This window comes from Anopheles marshallii, chromosome 2 (genome assembly GCF_943734725.1).
Source record: "Anopheles marshallii chromosome 2, idAnoMarsDA_429_01, whole genome shotgun sequence".
NCBI classification, from domain to species: domain Eukaryota; kingdom Metazoa; phylum Arthropoda; class Insecta; order Diptera; family Culicidae; genus Anopheles; species Anopheles marshallii.
Window position 1 is genome coordinate 7423485 of NC_071326.1, and position 16136 is coordinate 7439620.

Here is a 16136-nt window from a genome sequence, read left to right on the forward strand (position 1 = left end):
TAAGGCACTAAGATTTAAGGGACAGCTCCGAGGAAGACTTATTCGTTAATCGACAACGGGAAAATCAAACACGATAATCTAAATCAAAACTGGTTCGTAAGCGTACGTTGCGTACGCACACATTTCCCCCCTGATAGCAGCATCTCAACGTCGTTTGCGACGATTTAGTAACCCCGTACGCTAAAGCCTAGTCCACATTCGTGCTGGTAGAGCAGGAGGAAGGAGATCAATTTGCGAACTTTTCCGTACACCTCTTTTGAGTAGTCCTACAATCCGTTGCTGCTGGGAATAGAATGATGGCAATTAAACCAAAAACCGATAAAAAAAATCATATTTAACACAGAATCGTTGCTTATTGTTAATGAGGTAGCCAGTGGCTAACACGGGAAGAGTTAGCAAACCCTCCGTTATGGTAACGGCGGTAAGATGTTTAGGAAATTGTCTAGTGCATTGCCTGCGTTCCGCGTTGTTTAGTTTAGGGCTCGATACATTACATGTCAACCAGACTAGGAGCGTTTATATGCTTGTGTCCTTTTCTTAAGTACTTCCGCTAGAAACTTAACATCCCATCTACAACCCGGGGAGATGCAATTCAGTGGCGGGTTTTTAGTAGGGACTACAACGACATGTTGTCCAGTTTTTCTTATCTGATATGAGTAGTATGTAATTACTTTTGTGATGTAGGCTTACTTTAGTGTATTGTATAGACTTTTTTCTTCACCATCCTTTTTCGTGATGGGTATCGTTTCTCTCCAATTCTTGCCGGTGCAAGCATTCCTCCCCCCGCTGGAGGAATTGCGTGTGCGTGTGAGGGGGAGAAAACATGCCAAACAGAAAACTGTGGGACTCAGGCCATTATTTACAAATATGTATGTGTTCTCTCTTCCTTCATTTCCAAACCACCAAACCCTGTCGTTTTTGCTGTATTACTGAAATACTATTTATTGTTGTTCTGATGCCTTTTCAAACCTGTCACACTATATGCACCATCAACCAATGAAACAAAAACCTCCCGAGTTCGTTGTGCTCGTGCTTAAGGAGACACGTTTTAGTGCTGTAAGACGTTAGACGATGAAGCGCGCACACAGTTTGTACGTGCACGAGTCGGAAGCTATTTAATCTACCTTTAGTTTTATTTGTATACAAAACTGCCAACGAGTATTGGTTTGCTTTCCCCTTTTTAAAGGCTAGTTTTCTACAAGTGTCTGGGTGCTTTTTAAGCCGTTTTTTTTAAATAGTTTAACGAAAACGCTCCACCATTTTAACAGCGAAACAGTGTTCGCGATCTTAAACTCGATCTTCTCGAAGCATCTCCTTCACTCGATTGCCATCTCTTTGGCCATTACGACAGAGCGATACCCTTTATCTCCGCACCACCAAATGCGTATAACAGTAGCTAAGGTAAATTGTGTACAAAACAGAGTGAAAACTAACAAAAAAAGGTAGTCAAAAAGCAAAATGCAAAAAGTCTTTAAGGTGTGTAGCCGCGCGAGTGTGAAACTGTTATTAACAAATTTTGTAGTGTGACGTTCAACCAAGGCTCTAAATAGACATTACGCAGCAAGCCTACCGTTTGCAAGTACGGACAAATATTGCAGGCGCGAAAGGACTAACATTAGTTCGTTCGCTTTGGAGCAGTAGTGCATTTTCGAAATTTAGATAACAATCGTTTACGAATGCACTGAAACGTAGTTGCAAGTGTGGATCACTCCATCGCGAAGGACTCATATGCAGCAACTGTATAAAAGGTATAGAAGGAAGTGGCGAACGTAAAGGAAAAAGGGTTTTGTGCTGAAAGTTAAATACTGCGGTGCACTAATGATATGATGTGAAGCACAAATAATCTATCGACTAGTCAGGGGGGTAGTACGACTGATTTTCCTTTACAAATATACTCTACACTTTTTTATTGGTACATCGATTTAAGTAAAAGTCTCGCCAATACTACGAAATGGTTCGAGCGAAACTAGGACAGGCCGAATCGAAGAATTGCAAATCGATTCTTTTCTGTGAATGGAAAGTCTTTCTTCTAATCGTTGCAATATTTTAGTATCAAGTTTTTTAAGTAAGCTCTTTTGCTATCGTCTAACTTTTCAACTCTGTATCCCACACAACAAAACAATAGGAAACATTTGCTATCTACCTTTCCTCATTTCTTTAAAGGATATTGATTTTGATATAGGAAATATAAACAAAAAAAAACGATTGCAGCTACATTTGCATTCTTACGTACGAAACAAAGAGTGCCACGTTGAGATATTAAACCATACGATATCAAGTAAACACAACGCCGGGGTTCAACCGGTTCATGCCGGTACGATACCGCGTATATAATGTTATCCAATCCATTAAAACTGAAATAAAATATATTGGTAATTGTTCCGCATGCAAAAAATACTACAACTCTACAACAAAGCGAAACAACACTGCGTAATTCGAAAAGTTTAACAACACCTATCGCCCCTGTCTGATGACTGCACGGTTATGTCCAGCTAGAAACCAAATTACCCGTAACAATAACCTAGCAATGCCATATGCAAGGTCAAGGTGAGTAGAAAACTATCGGTAAACTTTGCAACCAACAAGTATTGGCGTCAAGGAGACGAGGTTTTCTGGCTTACTAGACTACAACGTAGCCTGATAGTCAGTCCTTCTTACGGGGGATCCGGATGAGATTTTGGATCGGTCCTGTCGTGTGAATACCGGCAGCCCGACCGTAAGCCGTCTAGAGGAATCCTGCGGCATGCCTAAATCGCTAAGGGGTTGCAACATCGGATAATTAAATAAGTAAATAAGCATTGCTTACCATTAGGCATTTTCTTGTATAATTTTCGATTCATACAACAGTTTAATTGTAAGCAATCTCCAGGTGTTTCTTCATACTAAGATCCGAAACATTGGCAGACTGTTTATAACACTACTAGCAGACATCTGCAACAGCTAAATCCCCTAAAATATGGAAATAACATCAGTAAAGTTTCCACATAAATGTGTAAATTAAGAACGAATGGTGATTTGCCCAGCGTTCACTCACCGGTAGTGTATCTGGTTTGTATTCCGATGGATGTACGAACAGAAATGAGGGTTTTGTTGTTTTGGAGATACTCTTTTTCATATTAAACTGTAAAACATCATCATTTCACTTAATTTCTACCGATCTTCACTAAACATTATGAACAATTTCTAAATAAAATCACCTCGACTCAACAAGGCGCTACTACCAATTCGCTATGTGCTTTATTTGCCGACCACTGCTCTATCGTTGACAGCTGCTGTGACACTTGAAGAGGAGGAAAGACAAGAAAAACAACATAACTGTCACAACATTCGTTTGCTCAGGTTCTGTCTTTTTGCTAGAGTCGCAAGTTTTTCGATTGTCCCATTGAGATTTCTGCCCAAACTCGAGCATGGCTAGCCGTGAAGCCGTACGTCGGACGGTGCAATCCGTTCGGCCCATCCTGTCCGTCGACCGGGAGGAAGCGCGTAAACGTGTCCTCAACCTCTACAAGGCATGGTATCGCCAAATTCCGTACATTGGTAAGAGCTCCGTTGGCGTTGCGGCGGTGTTATGTCATAGGAATGATGCCCTGCTATCGATATCGATCCGAGCAAGGGTTTGTTATTGTTTGGTTGGTGCATGAATCGTAACTCGGTACTGTTGTTTTGTTTTAGTGATGGACTACGATATCCCGAAGTCGGTCGAACAGTGCCGGGAAAAGCTGCGGGAAGAGTTCCTCAAGCACAGGAACGTCACCGATATTCGCGTGATCGATATGCTCGTCATCAAGGGACAGATGGAGCTGAAGGAGTCGGTTGAAATCTGGAAGCAGAAAGCACACATCATGCGCTACTGGAAGGAGAGCCAGGAACCGAAACCCACGGACTTCCTGTCCAAATTCTTGTCCGGTCAAAATTAAACAGTCGGCCCAGCCATCTGTGCCCGGGATAGTGTAGAGAAGGCAGCCGTATGGAACGGAATTGGGTGTAAATAAAGGATTAAAACAAACCATTTCCACCCGTTGTAGTGTAAGAGTGCAAGATTCTGAAGTAATCAAAACAGCGGATTATTGTAACACGTTCTTTCATGTGGCTAATGGGCTGAATTTGAGAAACACAAAATGCTTATACAAATCAATTATACCGGGCTATATCTGGAAGTTTCTTTTGGTTTAGAAATTAAAATGCGCCATTTTGTACATTTTAACTGTTGATACTCATATTTATTACTGGCCACAAAGAATGAAAATATAATTGGATATAATGGAAATATAATGTGAACAACCGGCCGAATATTGTTTTGAAATGAAAACGTTGCTATCCTCATGGAAACGAATCCTTTCGTCCTAATAGGAATTAATTAGAAATCTGGTTGGCCCAATGCTTTAGCCCAACTATTCAACTAAAAGTAAAACAAACAAATACATATTTTAAATTAATGTAAATGTGATTCCAACAAATTTTCCGCGAAATTCAGGTCACAATCAGAGAGTCATGTTAGTGCTACAACATTTGGCCTCCCAATTTTAAAAGCTTTATAAAGCCCTCAAATCTCCGCTAGAGGGCGTGCGTTAATGTGTTTCGAGCGCCCTCTAGTGATGGGCCCCTGAACTTCGAGCATGCAGATTTACGACGGGGCAGCGTTGGCTGCACGTAATCAAATGCTAGCAATATTTTTGTTATTCAATTCCAAAAGCCCTGTTCAATATGATGTTTTTCGGATGCATATCTGCAACATAACAAACGCACGCAACACAGTTCCAATTTAAATATTTTGCAGTAATTTGTCTGATTTATTACTCGCGCCACCTTATTCTTCTTTTGCTTTTCTCTTTTGTTTTGTAATTTTGTTCACTTTTCTCTAGATTAAGATCACGTCCAATCGAACGCACCCACAATACAATTTGGGACCCGAGGGCGGTTAATGAACGAAAGACTGCCATCATGTGTTTGTGCTTCGTAGCAGCCGTCTATCTTTTCCTTTCTGCGCTGCTGTTAAATGCTAGGGATGCTTGCTCTTTTCCGTTTCCTGCTCCTGCTCGTTCCCAGCCCATTTTGCTCTACACAATCTTATATTTACAGCTTAACTGTTTTAGTGTTGTATATATAAGTATATATATACGGTCTATATGTATATATGTATATTTATAGATCAATAAATTACTCTTTTTTGTTCTTTCGCTTACTCGAACTTGAACTCTACGAACTATGAAGATTATACACCACCTAAGAGCTGTTTGTTTGTTGCTGTTGCTGTAATCTTCCGCACTGAAACGCAAGCAGCATTTTCCTCGTACCTTTTACACCCGCACAAACAAACACACATATTCATTACACATTACACATTTTTGCTCTAGAAAAAGATGCCATCGTTTACACCGCGTGTAACGTTACTACAATATGCTTCAAACTCCCTTCTAACCAACATTAAATGTTCGAAACTGCTGCTGCTGCTGCTTGCTGTTTTTACCACCAATAAATTTGTTCCATTTTTGTGGATTCTACTACACTACAATCTATATATAGATATAATCTCGCTCATCTTTTTCCCTATAATACATCACTTCGATTGTTTTCGATTTTGAATTAGGTTCTGCCCAACGAACACCTTTTGTTTAATGCTTTTGAATTTCATTTCATTTCATTTTCAGTTCCTGTTTGGGAGTGTGTTGGGATGCACACAAACACCATTCGCTCGTCTCTTTCACCAGTAGTAGTATTTATAAAACAAAACAAACAAAACAACAAGTTTGCGTCATGATCATGATAAAACAATAGCGTACACTATCTACTACTTTTCCGCTCACAATTGACACAGGGTTTGGCCTACCTTTGCCACGATCTCTTTGCAATTCCGAAGCGAGGAGCTGGAAAGGATCCAGTCGCCAAAAGGAAAGCAATTGTAAAAGAAATGTATCGCTGTGGACTAGAGCATGGAAGGATACTACCAATGGAGAGATCGTACCACCGACGCGCCGGTGATCCTCTCAAAAACGGAAAAAATGCATGATCTTGCTAAAGAATCGTAGAATAGGAATTGACGATACACACAAACAGGAACGATACGATATTGATTGATTGTGATTGGGTTGGTATTGTTGTGAGTTAGTGACTGTGGAGGGACTGGTGTGTCTATGGCACAATCATTTACACCAAAAAAATACTGTTTTCCGTACTGTTTCAACGCCATCGGACAGGTAGAGCGAAAGGAAAAGAGGGAAACAAAAGCTCAACAAGTAGTAAGTAGTAATAGCAGTAGCGCATAGCTGACTCTCTACAAATCCCTTAGTATCCTGATCGGCGAGGCCGTCATATTCCCCTCCCTCTCACCCGGTAAACCTAGAACCCTCCACTAGCTATAAGGAACCATTTCACGCACGCACGCACGCATACACATTGCACAGCCATCTGTCGGTCATCGGTTCAGCGGCGGGATCCACGCATCCGATGCACGGTACCACCCGTTCAATACTAACTGCCGACCATGATGTGGGTCGTGAACGAGTCCATCTCGTTGTCCCCGCACACGACCTTGCTCGGACCCTCGAGCATTGGACCCTTCAGCCCAAGCACGTCCACGTGGTCGCCCGTATTGAACGAGGTAATCTTGTAGCAGCTCGGGAACATATCGTACAGCTCGTGGGTCGTGCCGAGATCCATGTCCAGGTACGCAAACTCCCAGCAGCTCGAACTGCCCGTTCCGCTGCTACCGTGGTGTACACCACCGTGCTGATGGAACGGATGGTGTTGCTGCTGTTGCTGCTGCTGCTGCTGCTGATGGTGATGGTGATGGTGTTGTTGATGATGATGATGATGATGTTGTAAGCTACTGTAGTGTTGCAGGGCTGAGGCACAGGATGAGAGCAGCGGTGAAGAGGCCGCACTACTGCTGGTAAGCGTCGTCAGATGGCTGGTGTCTCCCCTGGCGCTACTATTACTACTCGTAAGCGTCGTCAGCGAGGTTAGCGTGGTCGTGGAGCTGGGTGAGATCGAACGATCGTGATCATCGCTTCCGTCGGCGACCGTTGCCGACGGTGCCGCCGGTACGGTCGGGTCATCCACCACATCACCTTCGGGTCCACTGCCGGTCGCTACCTCCATGTCTACGTCACTGTCAACTTCACACTTTCCCGGCGAGGAACTACCGCCCGCGGTGCCATTTGTACTGTTGCCAATGGTGCTAGAGCTGTTGCTACTGTTGCTGCTACTACTGCTGCTGCTATTGGAGGTGTTGCTGTTGCTAGAGCTACCCCCGCTGTTCCCCGTGACCTCAGTTGCGCCATCCACAAGCGTTAGCGCGGCCTCACCACCAATCGTTCCATTCGGTCCAGATCCATTAGAATTACTCCCACCGACGACATCACTCCCGGCGTCAGTCCCGGACGGCGAACTCGCACCGGTTACGCCTTCCTCACCGGGAACGACTTGCGATGGCACGGAACTGACTACATTCGGGGAGGACGGTAAGGACCCGCTCTCATCACAGCCATCAACAACCACGACAACGCCCGAGGACGGTGCGCTCGTGTCGTCATCCACCACCACAGGTACTGGGCCGGTTGGGGACGTCACGAACAGATCACTACCATTAAGCGGATCCAGTGCGGACTGGGAAGATAGGCTAAGTACCGAGCCCCAATTGATGGGACGCGTACAATCGTCGTCGGTGAACCCGTTCGCATCCGTCTCGAGATGATGGTGAAGCTGACTGTGGTGCAACGCTTGCATCTGCTGCTGATCCTGCTGCACCTGCTGTTGCTGGTGCAGATGATGTTGTTGATGATGATGATGAACTAGCTGCTCGTAGGTACCGGAAGTACTGCTGCTTGTATCGCTATTATTACTGCTAATGTCACTACTGGTACTGCTGCTGCTGCTGCTATTACTACTACTGTTGTTGCTGCCGCTGCTGCTGCCACTACTGCCGTTACTGGTTGTGGAGGCGTTATCACCACTGCTGCCACCGTTGTTACTACTAATTGCGGGAAGTTCGACTGTGGCGTTGGCCGTCGCTCCGTTGCTCGCTGGGAAGGGAGTAGCCCGGCCCGATTGCGGATCCTTCAGCGGATGTGGATGACCGTTGTTACTAAGATGCGGTGACAGCGGATGCAACTGATGCTGCTGCTGTTGCTGCTGCAAGTGAAGATGATGATGCTGTTGTTGTTGCAGCTGCTGTTGCTGCATTTGTTGCTGCTGCTGCTGCGTGTGTTGCTGAGACTGAGGATGCGGATGGTGATGATGATGCTGCAGGTGGTGATGATGATGCAGGGGATGTAGCATGTGTTGTTGCGAGTGTTGTTGCTGCTGCTGTTGCTGATCGTACGGAGATAGTTGCATCGTTATCGTGGAAGGATCACCGTATCCTGTTGCTCCACCAGCTCCCGGACCACCCGGGGTTGTTTGCCGATTGGCCGGGTTCGGCGCACCAATGCGATTGCCGAAGTAATCCGAACCGGAAGCACCCGTTGGTGGAGGTGGTGGGGGTGGTGGTGGTAGTGGTGAAAGTTGATGATGCATTCCCGCATGCTGTTGCTGCTGCTGCTGTTGCTGCTGCTGCTGTTGTTGCTGTTGCAGATGGTAATGGTGTTGCTGGTGTTGCTGGAAATGCTGCTGCTGTTGATGGTGCTGACTGAACTCTTTGTTTTCGTTGTCAATCTCCCGCTCGATCGATTTAAGCGTGTTGCAGATCAAAACCGAACGATAGAGCGACTGGTCCGAAGCTTGCCGAAACCGGGCGAGCTTAAACATCGACAGGTTCATCATCTTCAGGCGACGCTCCTTGTAGCATTGCTTATTACTACAGGACATGTTGCGCCCATCACAGCATCGCTTCAGATGATGGGGCCTTCCACCGGGCATAACTCCCGGCGCACCGAATGGACCCTGCTGTTGTTGCTGTTGCTGCTGCTGCTGCTGCTGCTGGGCCGATCCCATCGGTATGGCCGGGTTCATTGGACCGGGCGAACCACCCGCACCTATCCCAGCTGCCGCTGCCGCATTACTGTAGTTGGCCGACCCAAGCTCGAAGTAGCTTTTGCCATTCTCCGCACACCGGATCGTTTGCTGCGAAGTGGGCGCTTCATACGGTGGCGAGTAGTAACCGTGCTGGGCCCAACCGTACCCCCGATTCGCGTACTGCTGGGCACCATTGTTGGTCGCACCGGTTCGTGCACAGTTTTGGTACGGTTCGGGAAAGTAACCCGGTTTCGGGTAGGCCGGACTCGCGTACCCTCCGCCAGCAATCGATGCCACCGTAGTGCCACGGTTCGGCGAACAAGGGTAGCGCATCGACGAATACCCCGGCAGGATCGTCTCATCGTCATCGAAATCATCCTCGAAATCGTCATCGTCATCGTCGAGATCGTCCGCCACGAGCAGCGTGGTGGCCAGGGTCGATCGCGTACTGTCGGACGCACTGCCCCACGCCTCGCCCGGTACTGCAACCGCCTGCAGCTTGCTGATACTGTCCACAATCGGCTCACAGTTCCACGCACTTTCGCCCGGTACGGCTACGGCCTCCAGTTTCGCGATGGCATTCTCCTCCGGTTCCGCCGGTAACGGTGCGGTCATGAGTATCGGTGCCGTTGGACTCAGGATCGTCGGAGTGGCGGTTATGAAGGGACTACTGACCGTGATACTGCCGCTACTACTGCAAACATTACTTATGCTACTCTCCACCGACGTCGTACTAGTGGCGCTAATTGTTGTACTACTAATGCTGTTACAGCTGTCATCTTCCTTCTCCACAATCGTTGGCGGGGACGTTGGTGCACGTTGTTCCTCTTTGCTGTGTGTGACGGTACCGTTCTCCTGCTGCACGTCTTCGTCGTACCGAGGACTTTTGCACGCCTTAATACCATCGCTGTTCTCCTGCTCCGGTTGGTTCGGACCCGTTTCCGGACACTCGTGCTGCACCACATCGACGATCGTCATTTCGCTGTCGGTCGTGGCCGAGGCAGCTGCTTCTGTGCTGGTAGAAATTTCTTCGTATTTGCGCTTGTTGCCACACAGCGTCGTGCCGCTGCTGCTGTTGCTAGTGGTAATGGTGATGGGCATACTGGTGACAGCCGTGGCCGTGGTTGCTTCCGTATCTTGACCCATTTTTAGTGTTGAATGCTGCAGAGAACAGAGAAGTAGAGAGAAAGAAAGAAACGAGGTTATTAGTAACGAACAAAATGCAACTATGACGTAAAAGTAATACTTCTGATGATAAATCAATTATTACGATCAATCTAGCTGAATCACCCGCACTGCAAAAAGCCACATGCGAGGATCATAAACCCGTCTCACGCCCCAAAAACAATCAATGAAATCACAATTATCTCTCACTCGATGAATGAATCCCCGCACCGCGAACGATCATCCCCGGGGAAAAAGGTGAATGAAAGACGATTATCGGTGCCTCCCCATCACCGGGCAGCATATAACGTGCAATAATCACAATGCATTAACAACAACAAGAAAACGATAAACGATCGTAAAAATCATATGGTTTTGCTGTTTTTACAGCACCCGAAAGTGGTAGGCAGCCGGGCGAACAACATGAAGATTCCCGGGTTTTCTCGCCGTTCGCGTTCACTTTCTTCCGGCACTCCTTTACTACCCCCACCCCTCCGTGTGATACGCATCAATAATCTGACGGGGAGGGTTCATTTTTCGGTTGATTGTTCTTTTGGTACAATAAACCAATGCATTGTGCGCCAGACGCGCTGTGGGTCATATTTCGCTAACCGACCGATTGGCAATTTACGTTTATTGACTCGAGTTTGCGTCGTCAACAGGTAGCATCTTAAGGTAGTTCCGGGGAGTCGTCCGCTCATTGATGGGCACTTGTTTTGGGTGCGTAAATCGTCTGTCTCGCTATTTCTGAGCATCACAAACAATTGAATTTCATTCATTCTTCCGCTCTTTAATGTAGTTTAGTACAATTTTAGAACAAATCGTAAGCTAGCAAAGCAAGAGGCACAGTAAAGAGGATTAGTGAAATACAATAAAGGCCCAAAAAAAGGCAAGGGAAATCCTTTGGGGACTGAGAACTTCAAACCATCCCGCTTCTGTACTACTTTCTTGTGTGGCCCGTTTGATCAATCGCGCACACGCACTCACACAAGGGGCACCAAAAGAAAAAAAAAAGCTCTACCCCGTCTAATAGCGTCAAGAAACACGGTGTAGAGCTGGAAATGCTTTTAGGGAAAATAGTTTCCACCTTCCCGCCAACAAAAGAACTCGCCCCAACCGGCTAGCACCGAACCGCATAGGGTGCTCCGTGGTTGTACACAAAGTTCACAGCCTACGGTCCCTATCCGGCCATCCGGTCCGGACAGCATGAGAGTCACGCGATCTTACGCACGCCACACCATGGCAGCGAGGAAAACTTTTGGGGACGGACGGCTCCGAAACGGTGCATGTTGTGAAGAAATAGAAACACATCCGAACTGGTTCCCATCCCATCGCGTACTAAAAATATAAATAAAAACAAAAACGCGGTTTTGGTGGTAAAAATAGAAAAAAAAAACACACACACATAAAATGGGATGACGTCGTATGCTTATTTACACATTTTTATATTAAGATCCGCTTCATTAGGACTCGCCTTACAAGACAAACCCATCATGCTGCAACACTGTACCGGTGCATCTTGTTCGCGAAAGGAATTCGTCCTGGCGACTCGGGAGACTAGTAAGGACTCCATCCGAATTCACGTTTTCCTTTAACTCAATGTTCGGAAAATTGAAACGCCCTACATAAGACCTCCCAAAACAAAAAAAAAATGAGGAAACCACCCCCTCCACCCCACCATCCATCCGCCCAGAGGGTGGCCAGACGGAGGTCGCACTGTGAGAGCACGCGGTTTTTCAAAACGGTTTCTTCACACGAGCGCGGATTGTTTTCCATCGGATCGGGCGCGTCGGTCCGTTGCGTGACCTGTTTAGGTTTGTGTGTGTGTGTGTGTGTGCTTTTGCTTCACGATTGCGTGTTGCTCGGTCGCGGGACAAAAGAAGCGTGTTCCGAGACCAAGACGGCGGCGGCAGCGGCCACGAGGTCATCAGCCAGTTCTTTCACTGCTCTGGCGAAGGAATGGCGTCGCCAAAATTCTTTCCACGTTCGTGCCACCCTCCCACACTATTTTCATCTTCAGGTGGGGGGAGGAGGGTGTGGTAGGTGGCCATCATCGTCTGTGGATTATAAAGGTGTGTGTTTTTTTTTGTACCAAAATCACAGCAACGGACATTTGGAATGGTGGCAGCATAACCTTGCTCCATCCTGCCAGTTGAAGCTAAATATGGCTAACAAAAGTGTACGATACAAAGTTTGTTAAGTATACATTTAGTACAAATTGTACTAATTAGTACATCAGTACAGTATTTGATAAAATATTGTTCATTTAGTAATGCAATGTGTACTAAACCAGTAAAAAATCAAAACTATTATGAAACTGGAACTGAGACCTCATTCTCCACCAGAAACCAGACGAACTTCCACCCTGCCACCTTTCCTCTTTCGCGTGCCAAGTGGTCTGCTCGATCGGGCGATTTTTGGCACATGGAGCAAGATCTCGCCATACTGTTTACCTTGGGGGAGGAACCTGTGCACCCCAGAACGTCCCCGCGCGCGCGATTACGATCGCGAGATGGGATAATTTTATCTTCTCTGCCTCCGTCCGACTACAACACCCACCCCTGCATCCCGGCTGTGTGTGTGTGTGTGTGAGGGTGTATTTTTGATGTACATCGCATCGGCGCACAACAAAGCAACAGCCCCGCCGTGTGGCTTGGCGCAGCCGCAGTCAGCCTTTCTTCGCACGCGGATGGGCTAAAAATGGACAAAAAGACGATCTTTCTCCCACTCCAACTCCACCACCCCGCGGTCCAAGATGGTCCAAATCGGTCCCCATTTGTTTGCTGGATGTCCGGGGAACGGATGTTACACCAGCGTGACTCTCGGGACCGTGGAAGTGACGGTTGGGTTGATGACGACAAAAAAAACCCCGGACCAACGGTTTTCCGTACCATCCAGTTTCCATCACCAGATTCTCTCTGCCTAACTCTCCCTCTCTCTATCTCTCTCTCTATTGCTCTCCCTCTCTATCTGTTGCTCTTCGCTTTAGTAGCTGATGGGACGCGCTTTCTCCTTTCTTTTCTCCACACAGCAAACAACAATGATTGGGGTGAAAGAGGATGCTCCGGAATCGATCGATCGCGGGAGAGATCGCGATCAAGACACGCGAGAGAAAGAGAACCGCACGGAAATAAAGCCACCGCCCTTTCAACCGGTCCCTTTCTTCCATCCCCCCCTACCCCCACCCCTACAGAAAGGTGCATCGACAGCGTGCACATAAGCCGTTGCCATAGCAACCTGACGGCGACTCGCAAGCGGCCCAGCGAAAGATTATTAAACTCTTTCGGTGGAGGGAAAAATAGTTAACGGGGTATTTTTGTCCATTTTCTTTAACCCGAGCTTTAGTTTCTCACTACACTCAGGGCATACCTTCCCACCCCCCCCTTCGGGCCCCATCGTTCACCCTTCTCTTTTCCTCCGCCGGTCATCGCTCTCCTTCTCATCGCTTTTCTTCTTCAGCGATCGTTTCTTTCAGGGTGGTGTAGTTGCAAAGGGAGGCGTTTTTTTGTTGTTGTTGTTGTTTCTTCATGTCCCGCTTTTCCCCATCAAAAGACCCACCCCTTTGGCTAGCACCACCACCACACCCCCTGCCCACAAGAAGGGGATGAATAGCGAAGGGATCCATCGCACGATCGTTGCCTTCTTCATGGTAACAGTTCATCCACACCACCGCTCCGCTCCCTAACTGGGGGCCCCCTACCCCCTTTCCGACGACGAACGTGGAATGGAAAATAGCGCAAAAAGCAACACCCGTGAAGAAAAGGGTACGAAACACGTGGTAAAAGGTAGGGCGGATAAAGCAAAAGACGAAACGGAGAGAAAAGACAAAGCGAGAGAGAGAGAGAGAGAGAGAGAGAGAGAGATAGAGAAGGAAATTTATGTAAGAAGGAAGCAGAGAGGGAAACAAGATATCGCATATTGCGGAGGCCCGTTTCTTCATCCGAATGCCCCGACAGTTTTCGATTCGCGTCTGCGAGGCTACCCCCATGCTATTGGGGAGATCGCTTGAAATTAACTTTTGATGAAGGCTTGTGTGTGTGTTTTTTTTCTGTTTGTCTGTTGTTGTTGTTCGCTCTCTACCATCCACCATTTGTTTTATTTTTTTTTTTGGGCTCCAATGTGATCGTGCTCCGGAACGTAGCAGCTCCCGAGCTATAGGCTCTCGAACAGGCTTTGGCCTGACAGCCCTATTTAGTGGGGGGGGGATGTAGGGGGGGTGGGGGATTTGGTGGGATGGTGGCGGGCGCCTTAATGAACAAAAAACAACGCTCCAACACAACGCACCCAGAGACGATACGGAGCCCAATTGCGAGGGTAGGAATTGAAGGGAAGGTTTATTGCGAATTTGGTTGCGCGCGTTCACTGCTGGATGGGTTTGATAATGAACTCCGCTCGCAATCAAAACATTCATTCGCTTGGGTTAACAAAACACGCACACACAACAATGCAACATGTGCCACAACGCGTGCTTTTTCTTTAGCTTTTCTTCAATCCTTTCTTTCTCTTTCGCCAACTCGTGAGCTCGTTCTAAACTGCGTTCGGCTGTGTGTGCTCGATTGCCACAACTGTCTGCCACACTTGTCGACCTGTGACATAGTTTTGTGTTAGAAAACTGGACACATTTTGCAAAGCAAAGCATTTTTGGGTGCTAACACTTGGTAGAAAAGGCAAGGTAGAAAGGCGTGAAGAGCGCAAAACGATATTTGTGATGGAATAATGTACAACATTGCATTAAAAAGTCTTCATTTCAGGTGCGAAACGATCAATTAATTACTTAAAACAAAACACGAACAAAAGAGCTTCCTTGCATAGGCTTCCGAGCATAAACTGTTGCATAAATCTTCCCAGTGATAAACAAGCACTTCAATCCCCTTCCAATCACCCACAAACAAGGTACAATGCGAAAGGATGCAATTTTTCATCGTAACACCAACGCACGCACACACCACAATGACTGTGCCGCCCTGTGGACACCCGGAGAGATCGGCACAAACACACTTACAGCATAACCGCCGCCGAGTGGATGTTCTATGATGCACATTGAGCCGATGGACAGTTTCCGCCGGTGGGCTGGCCTTGGCAGGATAACGGAATTGCACACGTCGTCAAACAACACGGCGACCACCAGCTGCTGACGGTGCACCCACGATTGCAATGCACCGGCAGTGAAGCAATCACACCTGATTTGCACATTCAGAAGTTTCGTGACACCGCACACACACTCAGTGGGTTTTCTGTTGCCGTACGATGGGCAAGTTTACCGAGAGGATGGACACAAAATGCACAACACTAGGAATTTTGTTGGGAAACTGACCGCAAGTGATACTCCCACACACGCACACAAACTCGATGCACACAAGTTGCTCCAGAAAGAATTATTCAACTAAAAGCCCCCAAAACACTGGATAAACGCACAAATGTTTCACACTGCTGCTGGCTATTTCGCTCTTTCGGCTACTTGGACACAAAACACACACGGCGAAACGATCGCAAACCCATTGGAAAGCCAGCGCGCGCGTACGATAATTTCGAAGCGCAAGAAAATGTAGCGCGCCGTCCGTTGCGTTGAGCGCGTGAAGTGTACGTGCGTATCGTTGGAACGCCGGCGAGGTAAAACTTGCCGAAGCGCGTTCGAAACTTCCAGGAAGCGCACCCGCGATTCGATTCGTTTCGTCGAGAGCGAACCAGCTCTCGGCCGCCAAACAACACGGCAAGCGTTGCGAGCGAGCGAGAGCGAAAGAAGGCAGCGCTGAAGAGAGCGAAAGAGAGAGAGCAGACTCGTGTGTTGAGCGAACTGACACAACAAAAAGAAACGCGCTTGCACGTACGTACAAACCGAGCATGTGTGTGTATCGAAATACACGCACACAGTTTCGTGTTCGCTTCGAATTGGGTTCGCTGCGAATAGGGTTCGCTGCAGTGTTGCGAGCTGTCAACGGAGGAGCGACAAAGCATACGCAGCAAAAAAGGACGACGATAAAGCAGGCATTCAAACCAAGCAAGGAAATGAACGCACACTC

At 47.3% G+C, this 16136-nt stretch overlaps 2 protein-coding genes across 2 annotated transcripts; one reads left to right on the forward strand and one right to left on the reverse strand.

Moving 5' to 3' along the window:
* Positions 1 to 3403: 3403 nt before the first annotated feature.
* Positions 3404 to 3923, forward strand: LOC128706676 (NADH dehydrogenase [ubiquinone] 1 alpha subcomplex subunit 6). Its single transcript, XM_053801614.1, has 2 exons — positions 3404 to 3537; positions 3673 to 3923. Exons 1-2 carry the CDS (start codon positions 3408 to 3410, stop codon positions 3915 to 3917), a joined length of 375 nt encoding a protein of 124 aa, XP_053657589.1. The 5' UTR covers positions 3404 to 3407; the 3' UTR covers positions 3918 to 3923.
* Positions 3924 to 6468: 2545 nt separating this feature from the next.
* On the reverse strand, positions 6469 to 15157 carry LOC128706818 (uncharacterized). The gene is made up of 2 exons (XM_053801759.1): positions 15119 to 15157; positions 6469 to 10113 (listed from the first exon to the last, which is right to left on the reverse strand). Exons 1-2 carry the CDS (start codon positions 15155 to 15157, stop codon positions 6469 to 6471), a joined length of 3684 nt encoding a protein of 1227 aa, XP_053657734.1.
* Between the last annotated feature and the right edge of the window lie 979 nt (positions 15158 to 16136).